We start from the raw sequence: 17,370 nt of genomic DNA, 5'->3' as shown, positions 1-17,370 counted from the left end.
ATGGCCCAAAACAGTCTACTCGGGTGGAATAGAATGGGGGCTTGTAGAGACGCAGGCGACAGGGCGGAAGGGCGGCCATTTTAGGCATGTCAGGCTTTGCTCGCCGCGGATGTCGTTCTCGGCAGGTGTGCTGATGCTTGCGGATTGCTCCTCTTCCACGTAGGACCCAGAGTCGGGATCGGAGATCGACGAATACCCTCTCGGGCCCGGGGTGGAGAAGAGTTTGATCATATGGTTGGATGATCAGCTTTGTCAGGGGGTGATGTGGATCCGAGACGATTGGGTGAATGTCATCCATCTCCAAGTTCTCTGCCCTGTGCGGCCTACCGCCTACTCTGGGGAGACAGGTAGCCTTGTCGTACTCTGGAGATAGAGTGGCGAAACGACTGTCTGGGGCAAGAGGTCGGTCAGACTTGAGGGCCTTGATCTCCTCTGGGAATGAGTCCAGCTGGGTTCGTTTAAGGAGGACCTTCTCAGCGTTGAGGAAGTCGGCCGCTTCATAAGGCTGATCAGTGGTCTGGGCATCAGCCGCACCGTGAAGGGACCTGACTGTTGCTTGGACGAGATCTTTCCATGAAGAGAGGTCTTCAAAGGCAGGGAGCGGAGGACTGGGAGAGGTCCTAGGTTGAGTTAGTCGAGTACTGGGTTGAGTACTAGGCTGGGTGCTAGGTTGAGTACTAGGCTGAGTACTAGGTTGAGTACTAGGCTGAGTACTAGGTTGAGTACTAGGCTGGGTGCTAGGTTGAGTACTAGGCTGGGTGCTAGGTTGAGTACTAGGTTGAGTACTAGGCTGAGTACTAGGTTGAGTACTAGGTTGAGTACTAGGCTGGGTACTAGGTTGAGTACTAGGTTGAGTACTGGGCTGGGTGCTAGGCTGAGTACTAGGTTGAGTACTAGGTTGAGTACTGAGTTGAGTACTAGGTTGGGTACTGAGTTGAGTACTAGGTTGGGTACTGAGTTGAGTACTGAGTTGAGTACTGGGTTGAGTACTAGGTTGGGTACTGAGCTGAGTACTAGGCTGAGTACTAGGTTGAGTACTAGGCTGGGTGCTAGGTTGAGTACTAGGTTGGGTACTGAGTTGAGTACTAGGTTGGGTACTGAGTTGAGTACTGGGTTGGGTACTGAGTTGAGTACTGAGTTGAGTACTGGGTTGAGTACTAGGTTTGGTACTGAGTTGAGTACTAGGTTGGGTACTGAGTTGAGTACTAGGTTGGGTACTGAGTTGAGTACTAGGTTGGGTACTGAGTTGAGTACTGAGTTGAGTACTGGGTTGAGTACTAGGTTGGGTACTGAGTTGAGTACTAGGTTGGATACTGAGTTGAGTACTAGGTTGGGTACTGAGTTGAGTACTGAGTTGAGTACTGAGTTGAGTACTGAGTTGAGTACTGGGTTGAGTACTAGGTTGGGTACTGAGTTGAGTACTAGGTTGGGTACTGAGTTGAGTACTAGGTTGGGTACTGAGTTGAGTACTAGGGATGGTCGCACCATAGGTAGGACTCTGGGTACTGTGAGTAGCTACAGGGGGCCCTGTGTGAGATTGTAGGTTGCTCAATTGAACCAGGCATGTTGGGAGCTGGGTTGGCGACACAGGGGGAGCAGCAGGGCGAGGCGTCGCCTGTGCTGGATGGTGTATCACTGGAGTGATGGCGGCTGGGATAGCCGGCAGGGGATGCATGTACTGTGGTACGGTAGGAAGGGCTAGAGGCACAGGTGCCACTACGTGGTGCTGTTGTCCAGGTGGTGGATAGGTCGGCTCAGATGCTGCTGCACGTACAAGAGCCCTCATCTTTGACTCTTGAAGTGAGGTGACCAGTTTGGCTACTTGAAGTTCCTTCTCCTTCTTCATAAGCCGCCTCTGCCTGTCCAGGCGTTTAACCATTGCCTCCCGTGCATCTTGTGCTTCCTGCTCTAGGCGTTCCTGTGCATCTTGTGCTTCCTGCTCTATGCGTTGTAAACGTTTACACTCCAGGTTGGCGTCGTAGTCTTCTTGTACCTGGCGCTGTAGCTCAAGCTCCAGGGAGTGGATGTACTCCTGGAGGATAGCTTCCTGGGCTGGTGAGAGAGCTGACCTTATGGTGGGTCTAGGAATTGACAGACGTGAGGACCTACTACCTTCATATGGGGCCCTTGTGGTACTCGCCGGGTTTGAACGATGGGAGCCGACATCTGACCTCATGGTGGGTCTAGGAATTGACTGATCTGAGTACTGACTGATCCGAGTACTGACTGATCCGAGTACTGACTGATCCGAGTACTGACTGATCCGAGTACTGGCTGATCCGAGTACTGACTGATCCGAGTACTGACTGATCCGAGTACTGACTGATCCGAGTACTGAGTCCAGGTTCATGACCCACTTCGAGGTCACGTAGGTGGCTTCGTAGGTGGCGCTCTCTCTGCGGGTGAGCGGTGGTCTCTGTGGTGTCCTGGTCTGCCATAGCGTCTTGGAGGAGCTCTATCCGGCTTCGAAGGACCATGAAACGGAGGGCTAGGGCCTCCACGGGTTGCGTTTAATAGAGCTGGCGGACACTATGGCGTTGTAACTCCTATTAGAGAGTCACAGAGGCGTGCTGCAGGTATTGTCTTTTATTGGGAACAGAAAGGTGTGTGTGGTTGGGATATTTCCATGTGTGTGGTTGTCTACAGAGGAATACAATACAGTATACATTAATAACACAGTAGGGATACAATACAGTATACATTAGTAAACACAGTAGTGGCGTACATAAACATAATGTCCATTAGTAGTATAGTGCAGCTAGTACTAGGGCATTCACTTAACCAGAGTTAGTATATATCACTTACATAACCTATGCAGGAATTACTCCTTCAGTGCATGTAAACAGTATAGGTAGGTGGACTGTAAACCAGGTGTAAAGATACATTCTATTCACTAGAAGTAGTGAGTGAGTTATATAGCCTAAGCTAGCTCACGTGCGGCTAAGCTAACCACGCAGCATCACTTGCAGGCAACGTAGGTTGGCTAACGTGTAGCTAAGCTAACGGCGCGGTGTTTCAATAACAGAGGGAATGACGTCGACGGGAATAGAACAGCGGAGACACACTATAAAGGTAGAGTAAGCTGAATGAATGGATTAGGCAAAACTAAGCACAGGTAATGTACTCACGTTCATTGACGCACACGTTATCCCAAAGGGACGGACATTACTGCTACAGCAGCCGACCATCAGGCAGCAACACAGAGAATAGCTTGTGCACGTTAAAGGGGAGGGACTCTTAAAGGGCAGGTACAGAACGAAGTAGTCGTCAGGCAGTAACACGGAGACCGGCTTGCTCACTTAAAGGGAGAGAACTCTTAATGGTCAGTAACGTTATCAGAAGACTAGAGTGCAACACTTGATCGGGGCACATCACACTGAACGATTACACAGGCATGAATCAATTACCCTTTCCTGTCAACAACAACATATGAAGGGCTATTACAGAACAAAGTAGTCTTATTAGCAGGCTTTCCTACAGTAACCGTAAAGTGCATTCATATACAATGTAACATGTGAATATGTAGATATGACGAGTAGTAAATATGCTAGGCTAATGTATGTACAGTATTATATACAGTGGTACAAGTATGAATACACTATGGTAGTAAATCATACTAGCCAGTTGTATAACTATACAGATATAGTGGAATACTATATCGACATAGGTAAAAGTATAAACACTGTGTACAGTGTACATTATGCCTGTGCATATATATATATATATATATATATATATATATATATATATATATATATATATATAAATGTATATAATACAGTGTATACAGAGTTATTGTCCATTGCTATCCTACAGTGTTGTATGGGTAGGTAGGTAGTTAAGAGTACAATGATGTAGTTAGTTATAGGGCTGACCTTCGAAGCTTTTTTTGGCAATCGAAGCTTCGGGGCCGAGCTTCGATTTTAATTCGAAGCTTCGAGAAAAAGAAAAAATGTTGTGGGACTTGTACAGCACTTTGGTAAACTTTGTTGTTTTTAAATGTGCTCTATAAATAAAGTGGATTAATTAATTAAGTAGCCCCTTTCGTGACTGTGACGCAGCCAACAAGGTTTCACTCGGCTGCGCTGCCTGGGTGCAGTGGGGCTGCTCTCACAGCCAACGACATGACATTACATAATTATGTTGCAACCTTCGTCTATCAAGCAAACCATTATATTATATTTAATTTATCATTTATAATTCTATCAGACAATGCACAAAAGCAGATGTGTCCTGTTCTATTCGAACTAGTTTTGGTCATTGTGTTTTTCCCTCTTGTGGATGTTTTGAGTAGTGCACTCATTTTATTTAGCTCGTTCTAACTTTGATGCTATTGGCTGATTCAGTCATGTGACGCTGCCAGGCCAGCTATTTTCATTATCCAGACGGTGTTTTACTATGAGGTCTGCTCTCAGCTGCAGCTCCTATTTTCCAGCTCTGTTTGTGCCTTGGAAATTATTGCTTGTAAGTTTGTATTGTGCAAGCATCATATCGTATTTCATTTATAGATGTGAGTCATCTGTGAATGCTCAGTTAACATGTTTGCTTCGAGCGGCTAGGTGGTGCAGTGGGCAAGGCACTCACCACCAATGCTGTAGACGCGGGGTTCGCGTGTTCGAATCCAGCTCTCCACATTGTTTTCAGTTTAGCTGGTCGTCCGTACTAATACAATTGGCAGTATTAGAGGGTGGGAAAGCTGATGGGTGGGTCCTGGGCGCCTATTGCTTATTAACAGCGGAGCAGTGCTGCCGTTGCTTCCGCGTTTTCCCTGATTGGCTGCGACACGCCCCGCGGCAGGCGCGGCAACCGCAGAGCGGAGCGGCAGAGCTTGCGGCATTATGTAACCGCCCTAATCCGCCATGATTTTCATTCGAAGCTCAGCTCACCTGGCAGCGCAGCGGTCCTGCGGTCCGTTGTTGACAAGTTCGAATCCCATCAAATTTTTTTTTTAACGTGTATTCTTTCGCCGGTTAAGGTTAGGCATGGTTAAGGTTAGGCATTGTTTCGGAGTTGGTTAAGGTTAGAGTTTGTCTTAGAGAATGGCAATATTCTTTCTATGGTTAAGGTTAAGGTTAGGCATGGTTAAGGTTAAGGTTAGGCATTGTTTCGGAGTTGGTTAAGGTTAGAACGGTTAAGTTTAGGCGCTGTTAAGGAGCTGGTTAAGGTTAGAGTTTGTCTTAGAGAATGGCAATATTCTTTCTATGGTTAAGGTTAAGGTTAGGCATGGTTAAGGTTAAGGTTAGGCATTGTTTCGGAGTTGGTTAAGGTTAGAACGGTTAAGTTTAGGCGCTGTTAAGGAGCTGGTTAAGGTTAGAGTTTGTCTTAGAGAATGGCAATATTCTTTCTATGGTTAAGGTTAAGGTTAGGCATGGTTAAGGTTAAGGTTAGGCATTGTTTCGGAGTTGGTTAAGGTTAGAACGGTTAAGTTTAGGCGCTGTTAAGGAGCTGGTTAAGGTTAGCGTTTGTCTTAGAGAATGGCAATAGACAGCCTATTTCCGCATTGCCGCTCTCTCGCGCTGCCGCGGTCACATGGTCAAATTGTCACATTCTTGCACTCCTCCGCTGTTAAAAAGCAACACGCGTCCTGGGCGTTGTAAACAGAAAAATACCCCTACAGTTCGGTCGGGGCGCCTGCTCAGCAAAGGAAGGATCTGGAGGGAGGTAGTGTGACCTTCCACGCGTTACACTCTCCCAGTGAGAATCTGCGCTGCCAGGCTGGCTGCCGGCTGGCTGCGCATGTGTCGGAGGATAGTGGGATGGGAGAAAAATCGGAAAAAAGGAGGGGAAAAAAAGATAAAAAAAATAAAAAATAAAAAACATGTTTGCTTCGTTTTGGATATATTTGTGTTAGCTCCTGGTTAGCCTACCTGTATTGCTAATGCTATGCTAATCTCAGTCAGCTCAAAGGACTTTCGGTTTCATATTTTGGTTGAGTGAACTTTGTACATATTGTACTTGTATTGCATACTGTAATGCAATGTCATTGATAACAATTGTGTGATACATATTCTTTTTTGTGTATTTCAGTTTTACAAATTTGTAATGGAGAACAGACAACAGTAAAGACAATCAACTTTGCTCCAGCTTCTGCATCTCCTTTACTCTTGTTCACTACCCGTTGATTTGTGTACAGACACACACTGAGGGCGGAATAGTAAAAAAGCATCTTCACGGCGGGCACTACAGCAACAAGGAGAACAAAGGTACTCTGCAAGCTCTCCTCTTCCTTCTGAGGACCCCACACCTACGCTCCCCTACGGTTGGCCATCTCTACATGATGTCACTTAACAGGGAAACTGGAATGGAAAAATCGACAGCTACTGATGGTGAGCCAGGACAGGACCTCATTCGAGAAACTCTGCCAAAACTCTCCATCACATCCCGTAGGTCTAAATCCTCTTCAAACAGCATGGCTGCCACCGCTGCACGTGCCAAGGTAGAAGCTGCACGTGTCCGTGCTTCCTTTGCTCGGCAAGAATCAGAGCTAAAGCTGAAGGAACCACATATAGCAGCTATGTTATCAGAACTTCAACATGAAAAGGAACTAGCAGCAGCCCTAGCTGAGGCTCAAGTTCTTGATGAAGCTATAGAAACAAGTTCAACACAAAGCAGCAAAAGGGATCTTAATGACGTAGTGGATGTTGCCAGACAGCGTACTCGTGACTACGTGGAACATCACTCTCAGTCGCACCTCAGTGTTGAGAAGCCGCCAGTCCTTGAACCGTACACACCATCTCTATTGCCCCTCATCAATGCTGATGTTCAACCAGACAGAGAGCACAGCTTTAACCCTCATATTTCATTTCTGATGGTAGAGCCCCTTACGGCGGGAACAACGACGTACATGTAGTGCAGCAAACTCAATGGGCAATGCCAGTACTCCATCAACAACCCACAAGGGACAGCGGTGATCCCATGGCACAGCAGCCTGAAAAGCCTACGCCAAGAGTTCATCATAGCCACCTGGTTTCTTGTCCAACAGAAACACATTTCAGAGGCCTGCTGAGGACAGAACAGGTATGGGTGACATTGCAAGATATCTGGTACGGCGTGAGCTTGTGAACTCTGGCCTCACTAAGTTCACCGACCACCCTGAAAATTACTGGGCGTGGAAGTCCTCTTTTCGTAACTGTAGGTCTGAACTTAACTGCCAGTGAGGAACTCGACCTCCTAACAAAGTGGTTAGGGAGGCAGTCTTCAGATCATGTCATGAGGATCCGTGCTGTACATGCCACCAACCCTACAGTAGGTTTACACATGGCTTGGGAACGCTTAGAAGAGTGTTACGGCTCTCCCGAAGTGATAGAGAGAGCTCTCTTTGAGAAAGTGGAGAACTTCCCCAAAATCAATCTCAAGGATCCTGTAAAACTCAGGGAACTGGGAGATCTGCTAAGAGAGCTACAGGCTGCCAAATCTGAAGGTTATCTGCCTGGGCTCTCATATCTGGACACTGCCAGGGGTGTCAACCCGATTGTAGAGAAGCTGCCATTTGGGCTCCAAGAAAAGTGGCTGGGTCAGGGCTCTCTGTACAAGGAGCAGCACCACGTCTCCTTCCCTCCTTTTGCTTTCTTTACAGACTTCATCTGTAATGAAGCACGCAGACGAAATGACCCTAGCTTTGTTCTCAACAGCTCCTACAGGTCAATCAAGCAGCCCCTACAAGTCCTTAACAGGTCCATTCAAGCCCGAACATCCAGAAAAGAGACCAGGGTATGCAGGTCACAAAGGTCACATTTCCACTCACAAAACAGAAGTGTCATCACATCACTCAGCATCTCAGTCAGAGAGTTCAAGTGCCAAGCTGGATGATATTACCAGACAATGTCCCATTCACAAGAAACCGCATCCTCTGAAAAGGTGCAGGAGCTTTCGAAGTGAATCACTTGAGGATCGCAAGACCTTTCTGAAAGAAAACAATATCTGCTTCAGGTGTTGCTCATCTACTACCCACTTCGCAAAGAACTGTAAAGTGGCAGTGAAATGCAGTGAATGTGGAAGTGATGGTCATAATACAGCTCTGCACCCCGGACCTCCTCCATGGAACACGAGGGACCCCTCCTTAAAGCATGGCGGGGAGGGCAAAAGAGAAGACCCCCAAGCAGTCAAGGCAAGAACTCTAGGTCCTGCTCAAAGATCTGCTTGGTGAAGGTCTACCCAAAGGCGAATCCAGAAAAGGCTACAAAGATCTATGTAGTTCTAGATGACCAAAGTAATAAGTCACTGGCCAAGTCAGATTTCTTTGATCTCTTCCAGATTACCGGGTCAGAATCACCATACACACTACGCACATGTGCAGGAGTCTCCGAGACATCTGGGAGAAGAGCTACTGGATTCATGGCTGAGTCATTGGATGGAACAGCAAGTGTGCACTCATCGAGTGCAATCACATTCCAGATGATCGGTCAGAGATTCCAACTTCAGATGTTGCACAGTACCACATTCATCTGAAGTCCATCGCCCACAAAATACCTCAATTGGACCATTGGGACGTGATATCCTACGGGTGCACAAGGTCAGAGAGCAACGAAATGGTCCTCATAATGCCCCTTACGCCCAGCGACTGGACCTTGGATGTGTCATTATAGGAGATGTCTGCTTGGGTTCAGCCCACAGACCAGCAGATGTGACCAGCTTCCGCACCAGTGTGCTTGAGAATGGATGGCCATCTCTTCTTACTCCGTGCCCGAATCATATACATGTCAAAGAGCAGTTTGGAATCCAAAACCAGTGCCACTTCTCCACTCTCAAATCTCCACCCGTCGCACAAATCTTGGATGACTGCAACCTTGGGAAGACAATCTTCGAGAGGACCAAAGATGATGAAAAGGTGGGTCTCTCCATTGAAGATAGGCTGTTCTTGGAGTTCATGAACAAGGAAATGTACATGGATGACGCCAACAGCTGGGTGGCGCCGCTTCCATTCCGTGTCCCTCGACAACGGCTCTCAAATAACCGGGAACAGGCCCATCACGTCTCACCTCTTTTCACCGCACCCTTGAACGCAAGCCAGAGATGAAGGCTCACTTCGTGACCTTCATGCAAAAGATCTTTGACCACAACCAAGCTGAGTTGGCTCCTCCACTGGCCAAGGGAGAAGAATGCTGGTACTTACCCATCTTCGGCGTGTACCACCCTCAGAAGCCAGGACAGATAAGAGTCGTCTTCGACTCCAGTGCTCAGCATCACGGCATCTCTCTGACTGATGTACTACTCACTGGCCCGGACCTAAACAACAGCCTGCTTGGAGTCTTGCTGCGCTTCCGCCGAGAAACCGTGGCCATCGTTGCTGATATTGAGCAAATGTTTCACAGTTTTGTCGTCAGCAAAGACGACCGAAACTTTCTAAGATTCCTGTGGTTTGACAAAAACGACCCCAGCAAAGACATTGTCGAGTACCGAATGAAGGTACATGTATTCAGCAACAGTCCGTCTCCAGCAGTAGCCATATACGGCCTCCGGCGTGCAGCGCAACATGGAGAAGAGGAGTTTGGCAAGGACGCCAGTCATTTCATAGAACGCAACTTCTATGTTGATGATGGCCTTTTGTCAATGCCTTCAGCAACTGAGGCCATAGACCTGCTGAAAAAGACACAAGAGATGCTCGCTGTTTCCAACTTAAGGCTCCATAAGATAGCGTCAAACTGTCCTGATGTTCTGGAAGCCTTTCTCTCAGAAGACCACGCCAAAGGTCTTCAAAACCTGGATTTCGATGACTGTTCCACCTTCATACAACGCAGCTTAGGGCTCAGCTGGGATCTCAAACATGATGTCTTTACATTCAGAGTGACACTTACAGAGAAACCCTTCACACATAGAGGTGTTCTAGCTACAGTGAACAGTCTGTTCGATCCTCTTGGACTTATCACCATAGAAGGGAAGTTACTTCTGCGAGATATCATGAGCTGTGAAGCACTTGACTGGGACAGTCCTCTCCCAGGAGAAAGGGAGGCTGAGTGGAGGATGTGGAAAGACTCTTTACAACACCTGAAAGAGTTTGAGATATCTAGACCCTACACTCCCACCACTCTCTCCACTGCACAACGAAAATAACTCCATCTTCTCAGATGCCTCCGTGAAGGCTATCGCAGCAGTGGCGTATCTCAAGGTCACTGACAGCGGAGGAAAGTGCCACGTGGGATTTGTCTTGGGAAAAGCCAAGTTAGCACCCCCAGCAGCGCATACTATTCCAAGACTGGAGTTAGGAGCTGCTGTGTTGGCTGTGGAAGTGGCGTGTCTAGCACAGAGTGAGTTGGACATCACCATAGATGCGCTACACTTCTACACAGATAGCAGAGTTGTTCTTGGATACATACACAACCAGACCAGACGGTTCCACGTGTTTGTATGCAACAGGGTACAACGTATCAGAAGGTTCAGCAATCCAGAGCAGTGGCACTACGTCAATACCACTCAGAACCCAGCAGATCATGCTACGTGATCTGTACCTGCAGCCCAGCTTCCTAGCACTACCTGGCTTATGGGACCTCTCTTCCTATCCATACCTGAAGGACAGTCTACCATAGAAGAAGAGCTCTACAACCTCATTGAACCCAACTTGGATCCAGAAGTACGTTCTCATGTCACCACAATCTCTCTGGCTCTATCTACCCTGGGGTCCCATCGGTTTGAGCGCTTTTCCTCTTGGAAGTCCTTGGTGCAAGCCATAGCATTTCTGAAGCATATCATCCAGTCCCAGAAAACTGTAAATAAAGACAAGACCTGTCGTGGTTGGCATGTATGTACACAACCCCACACAGCGAAAGAACTTTCAGAAGTGGAGACTTTAATCATCGGGTGCGTGCAGAGAGAGACCTACGGTGAAGAGTTCAACTGCCTGGCTGCCAGAAAAGACATTCCAAGAGAGAGTCCTCTGAGAAAGCTTAACCCCTGTGTCGATGAAGATGGCCTTCTGCGAATAGGAGGTAGACTCAAACATGCAGTCCTCGAGACAAGAGAGAAGTTCCCTCTCATTATTCCAGGTCGCAGTCACATCGCAACCCTGCTTGTGAGGCACTTCCATGAAAAGGCCAGACATCAGGGGCGCGTCTTCATGGAAGGCGCTGTTTGCAAGGCAGGATTCTGGATTGTTGGAGCCAAGATGTGCATCACGAGAACCCTCCACTCATGTGTGACTTGTCATAAACTTTGGGGGCGAGCTGTTGAACAGAAAATGGCAGATCTACCACCCGCATGGAACCACCTTTTACCTATGTGGGACTAGACGTGTTCGGTCCTTGGACTGTCACCACAAGACGTACGCGTGGAGGGCAAGCCAACAACAAAAGGTGGGCTGTGCTCTTTACCTGCATGAGCACACGTGCCGTGCACATAGAACTCATTGAGATGATGGACACATCAAGTTTTATCAACACTTTGCGCCGGTTCTTTGCTCTGAGAGGTCCTGCAAAACAGATCCGTTCTGACTGCGGAACCAATTTTACAGGTGCTTGCAAGGAGTTGGACATGCTCCTCACCAACCCTGAAGAACCTAGTGTCAGGAGGTACCTGGGCGAAGAAGGATGTACATGGATCTTTAATCCTCCTCACGCCTCCCACATGGGAGGAGTTTGGGAACGGATGATTGGAGTCGCTAGGCGCATTCTGGACTCCATGTTTCTGCAAACCAGTCCCTCACGCCTCACCCACGAGGTTTTGTCCACCTTAATGGCAGAGGTTATGGCAATTATCAATGCCAGGCCACTCGCTCCTATCACGTCAGACCCAGAGTCTCCATTCCTCTTGACACCTGCATCACTTCTGACACAGAAGATGTGTACTCCTCTTCCTCCTCCGGGAACCTTCAACAACAGAGATCTCCACCGCCAGCAGTGGAGATGGGTACAACACCTGGCTAATGTCTTCTGGAATAGGTGGAGGCATGAGTATCTTCCTACCCTTCAAAGCCGGAGCAAATGGCAGGATGAGCGGCCCAATATCCAGGAGGGCGACTTGGTCCTATTGAAGGACAAGCAAGTGAAGCGAAACAAGTGGCTTATGGCTCTGGTCACTAAGACTTTCCCCAGCCAAGATGGAAAAGTCAGAAAAATTGAACTCAAAGTTACGAGATCTGGATCGACTAAGACCTTCCTGAGGCCTGCCTCTGAGACAGTACTTCTCATGAGTGCTAAGAAACTAGACTGAAATTAGTCTTCGACGGGATCCCTTTAATTATTTAGCTGGTTATTCAAATAATGGTATATTCAATACCAGACGGGGAGTGTCATGTTCTATTTGAACTAGTTTTGGTCATTGTGTTTTTCCCTCTTGTGGATGTTTTGAGTAGTGCACTCATTTTATTTAGCTCGTTCTAACTTTGACGCTATTGGCTGATTCAGTCATGTGACGCTACTTGGCCAGCTATTTTCATTATCCAGACTAGGGATGCACGATAATTATCGGGCCGATATCAGCAATTATGACGTCATCCCGATAAACCCGATAACGTTATTGATAGCTCCGATAATATAATATATTTTTTGGTAAAAAAAAATGCGGTGTGGGTGAATTGGGATGAAGGGCGTTTGTTTTTACTGTAGGCTCCTCCCGTTTGGCCAGTACTGTGGTACGACTGATGGCGTGTGGTTTAGGAAGAGGGCGTTTTACACAAATCCAGCGCTCCCTTTCTTGGCTGTGACGTAGCCACGTAAGTTTCTGAAGCAGCGCGGATGTAAACAAAGATGGCGTCAGTAGTGTGGGGAAAAAAGTTCGCTTGCTATTTGTAACAAATGCAATGCAGAAGTTCCACGAGGAGGGAAAAGGGCAACAACTTATAATACATCCAACCTAACAAGTCACCTGCAACATCACCACCACTACGATGGTGTGTTATTGTGTTAAAAGCCTACGACGATTGTGTTAAAAGCCTACGACTAAAACTGCTGCAAATCTAGCCCCTTTCATGACTGTGATGCAACCCTCGGTTGAATACGCAGTCACTTATTGGTCCGTAGTAGCCAGGTTAATTTGCACCACCAAGCACTGCTTAAAAGCTAGCGGCTTGAGCCCTTGGGTCATTTCTGTCAAACTTATTTAATTTAGCAAACGCCTCGTCAATAGGTACAAGCGCCGCGGGTTCCTTTGTAGCTGCCTTTGGATTCACAGCAGCTTTAGCTGCTCGCGCCTCGTTGTAGGCTTTTAACACACCATCGTAGCGGTGGTGATGTTGCAGGTGACTTGTTAGGTTGGATGTATTATAAGTTATTGACTGATTGTGAATTTTCTGATTCAAATTATATTTATTTGGAAAAATAAATATGGTCACTTTATCAGTCAAAATGTTGTCTTGGCTTTGTTTTGTTCATAGTAGTAACGCTCATGTCATGATAAATCTGGTTAGGTCAAAACTACAGGAATAGACATTTAAAAAAAATATATAATACAATAAATATCGGTTATCGGCCTTGAGGAGCATAAAGTTATCGGTATCGGTCAAAAAATCAATATCGTGCAACCCTAATCCAGACTGTGTTTCTATGAGGTCTGCTCTCAGCTGCAGCTCCTATTTTCCAGCTCTGTTTGTGCCTTGGAAATTATTGCTTGTAAGTTTGTATTGTGCAAGCATCATATCGTATTTCATTTATAGATGTGTGAGTCATCTGTGAATGCTCAGTTAACATGTTTGCTTCGTTTTGGATATATTTGTGTTAGCTCCTGGTTAGCCTACCTGTATTGCTAATGCTATGCTAATCTCAGTCAGCTCAAAGGCCTTTCGGTCCGGTTTCATATTTTGGTTGAGTGAACTTTGTACATATTGTACTTGTATTGCATACTGTAATGCAATGTCATTGATAACAATTTTGTGTGATACATATTATTTTTTGTGTATTTCATTTTTACAAATTTGTAATGGAGAACAGACAACAGTAAAGACAATCAACTTTGCTCCAGCTTCTGCATCTCCTTTACTCTTGTTCACTACCCGTTGATTTGTGTACAGACACACACTGAGGGCGGAATAGATGATTACAATTAAATTAGCCAACTTGGTAACACATTAGTCATAGCAGCATAGGCATAGCCTTATTAATGTTTTGTGTGGCGTCGCCGTCGTGTACAACGATACTTACGTTTTTTAGGTGATTTGACAAAGTTGTTGTAGTGTTGTGATATGCCATTTTCTTCTGGCATATCTGGCACTCTGCTTTTTGGGCATTGTCTTTGCATATTTTAAAGTGTAACCACACGTCTGATGACTTCTTCGTCGACATGTCTGCTGCACATGTCCTTGTTGTTTTTAACACAGATAATCTCCACGTGCTTGTTGTAGAGGGGTGGAGTCGAGGCGCCGCTTACTTTCGTTTCATTGGAATGGAGGCGGGAAGGCGCCGCTTACTTTCGTTTCATTGGAATGGAGGCGCAAGATTTTGGACTTCGATTTTCTTTTATGTTAGAAGCTCGTGCCATCGAACGAAGCTTCGAAGTATTTAAGACAGCCCTAGTTAGTTATGAGTACAGTGTGAGACAGTTGTAGACGGTGTAGGCAGCAAACGAGTATGGATTGAGTGTAGGCATCATAAGAATTCACTATAATTTAGATTAAAATGTATTGTCATTATACAGCACAAGTACAGTACAACGAAAAGATGTTTGGCATCCAACCAGAGTGCAAATGTAACAGTAAAGTGCAATGGTAATATACAATGTACAGGTGATTAAGCTGGGTATAAGATATATAAATGAGTACTACTGAGTAATAGTGCCGATTCGATGTATGTACAGAGTTTTAATATAGTGATTGAGGTTACAGCGAGGTTACGATAACATGATTATGACCACTGTAGTCTGGTTCTGCTCTGCAATCTGAGAAGCCTCTATTCCATTTCCTAAACGATGTTTGAACTTTGAAATTATTAGGCCTCGGGCCCTCGGTGCAGTCTGGTCCAGGTGTGTGCTAGCAGTGGGCCGGCGGCGTGCCGAGCTGCTGTGGTTAACTCTGCTTCACCGTGACAATGAGCCCAGAGAGAGACACGTGACCCTGTGGCCATCGACTGCCACGTTCCTCGGGGATGAACGCGTTGGTTTTCTATAGAACGGAACGCTAATGAGAATACCGGCTTGATTATTTTCTATCAACGGAAAAGTGGCATCATTGCAACAGGACACTCTTTGTTGACGGATATACACTGAGCTCTTATTGTGCATGTGTTGTGTGTGGGGATCATGTTTAGGCCTACTTTTCAACTGAGGTTATTTGAATTTGATACGGTGCCATGCTGATGAACGTATACTTTGCTATTGACGTTGTGGACTGTTAAACGAGCTAAAGGCAGAGAGTCCAGCCCAAATGAGAGTTTTAATAGCAGGGCTGCTCAATTATCGCAAATATCATAAACACGATTACGGTATTTCTATTGATATTGAAATCATGATTGTAACTGAGGGGTACAATTCCCTGACTGTATGGTTAGATATGATACTTACTACCACTACCTCTTGTACTTTAGACTCTGGCCACCCAGTACTAGGTATGAATATGTTGAACACTCCCACCTGATAAACGGATCCAACACAAATGTACCAAATCGAAAGTTTGAGTTTTAATACATAGCAAAAGGTATGTACAACGATCACTTAATTACATTTATGATTTGAAATAGTATGCACTTTTATGGCAAATGAGTATTCGTAGGTAGATCAATATCGAATGTCCAATCTCTGATTGCGCAGGAAGCAAATATACAACCTGGAATATTTAGGGAACAATAGCGATGATACTTGAATGATTATATAGCTGGATACACTAGGGGAAGGTTCCGACTGCTTGTAGGACAGCTGGAGGGGGGGGGTTAGAGAGTCACTGGCTGGATCCCGTCTGGCCGAGGGTATCTTGGGAGAGTCCACAGATGTGCGACACGGTGCCCAACGATCCTCGATCCACAGATGAATGCAGTTGGACCCTCTGTGGCCGGCGTCCTCCGGTCCACGACGGAGAGACGTGAGGCGACCTCACTGTGCAGAGCGCCGTCTCACCTGTCGTCCTCTCCGGGGGGGGGGTATTTCCAACACACCGCAGTGTTGGCCTTTATCCATAGAATAATCAAAGTACTCAAAGCATAATCCAAGCCGGGGAAGGCTAGCCGTCGTCGGTAGAATAATCCAATATACAGGTCCACTCGCTCTTTGGCCTGGAGCTCCTCGGGTGCAGCTTCACGTGGGGTCAACCACCCTGGATAAGCGTCCAGCTGATGCCCGAAACGATGGGGGTGCTGATTACTATAGAACTCTTACCGCACGAGGCACTATATATGAATAGACTATTATTAGCTTAATAGAATACGTCCAACTCGACGATATAGTGCCAAATATGACTATTCAAATATTAATATACACGATGTCTCAATGCCGATACTGGGCCGAATTGGCCTTACTGCCCACACGTGGTTCGCGGGGAGGCTTTTGCGTCTGTCACTCTGTTGGAGGGTAAGGAACTGGACTAAAAGAAAGTTCTACTTTAATAGCGCAGTATATATACGCACTATGAACAAATAGTACCATTAGTGGTGCGGTAGACATATTCCTACGCGGAACTAGGACTTGTCCATACATGTTGAGCGGTACGATTGAACCTGGTCTGAGGGGTATGGCGACCTGGCACCAAGGTCTCGTCCAATGGTAGAATGGAGACTATTATGGGATGTTCAGTAGACTAGAAGGGATATTCAATGCATATTGTACAAGGAATATACAGGGGATATCAGGGGATATACAAATACAATTAAATATATATATATAAATAAATATATATATTCGGTTTAATCTGATCCTTCAGAACAATGATTATTAAACACTATTGCTCATGGATTTGAGAACATCATATGATGATGACTGAATTAGTTTTACCTTTCTTCTCGACCAAAGGCCGCCTTTCTGTCATCTTCTACAAGTTACAAAAGACCTTCAAAAATAACTAGAGAAATGTGCCGTGGCTCCTCCCTCCCTCTCAACATGAGCTGAAACTACTGCTTGGGCTTGAGGGGGGTGGGGGCACTGAGCTCACCACTGTGAAGGAAGGGTGTGCTGCATTTACAACACAAGACAAAATGAGAGCACCATGGCATGCGTCACGATAAACATTTTATCTCGATTATCTTGTTTTCATGATCGTGGGAAGCCATAATTGAAATTGATTAATCGCCCAGCCCTAACTACAAGTCCTGCGATGAGTTCTCTGTGAACATTAACTTCATCAAGATTTCTCACACACCCTCTTCTTCTCCTCCACCAGTTGGAGTTCTCTCCCCAGACCCTGTGCTGTTATGGGAAGCAGCTGTGCACTATTCCTCGAGACGCTGCTTACTTCAGCTACCAGAACAGGTATGGTCGGAGGTAGTATAGGACTAGGGAGGGACGGAGGGAGGGAGGGAGGGAGGA

The 17,370-nt window shown here is 46.3% G+C and overlaps 1 protein-coding gene across 2 annotated transcripts in view; it reads left to right on the top strand.

Annotated features, from left to right (window-relative positions):
* ep300a (EP300 lysine acetyltransferase a) overlaps window positions 1-17,370 on the top strand; it is a 171,807-nt gene that overhangs the window by 66,195 nt on the left and 88,242 nt on the right. For both annotated transcript variants that reach the window (XM_084323655.1, XM_084323654.1), the window contains exon 19: window positions 17,225-17,313. In XM_084323655.1, the coding sequence (XP_084179781.1) occupies window positions 17,225-17,313 (89 nt within the window). The remainder of the gene's footprint in view (window positions 1-17,224; window positions 17,314-17,370) is intronic.

This window comes from Notolepis coatsorum (assembly GCF_963971535.1).
Source record: "Notolepis coatsorum genome assembly, chromosome: 10".
Lineage (NCBI taxonomy): Eukaryota > Metazoa > Chordata > Actinopteri > Aulopiformes > Paralepididae > Notolepis > Notolepis coatsorum.
Note: the sequence above shows the minus strand (reverse complement) of the source record. Positions and strands in the feature narration are given on the sequence as shown.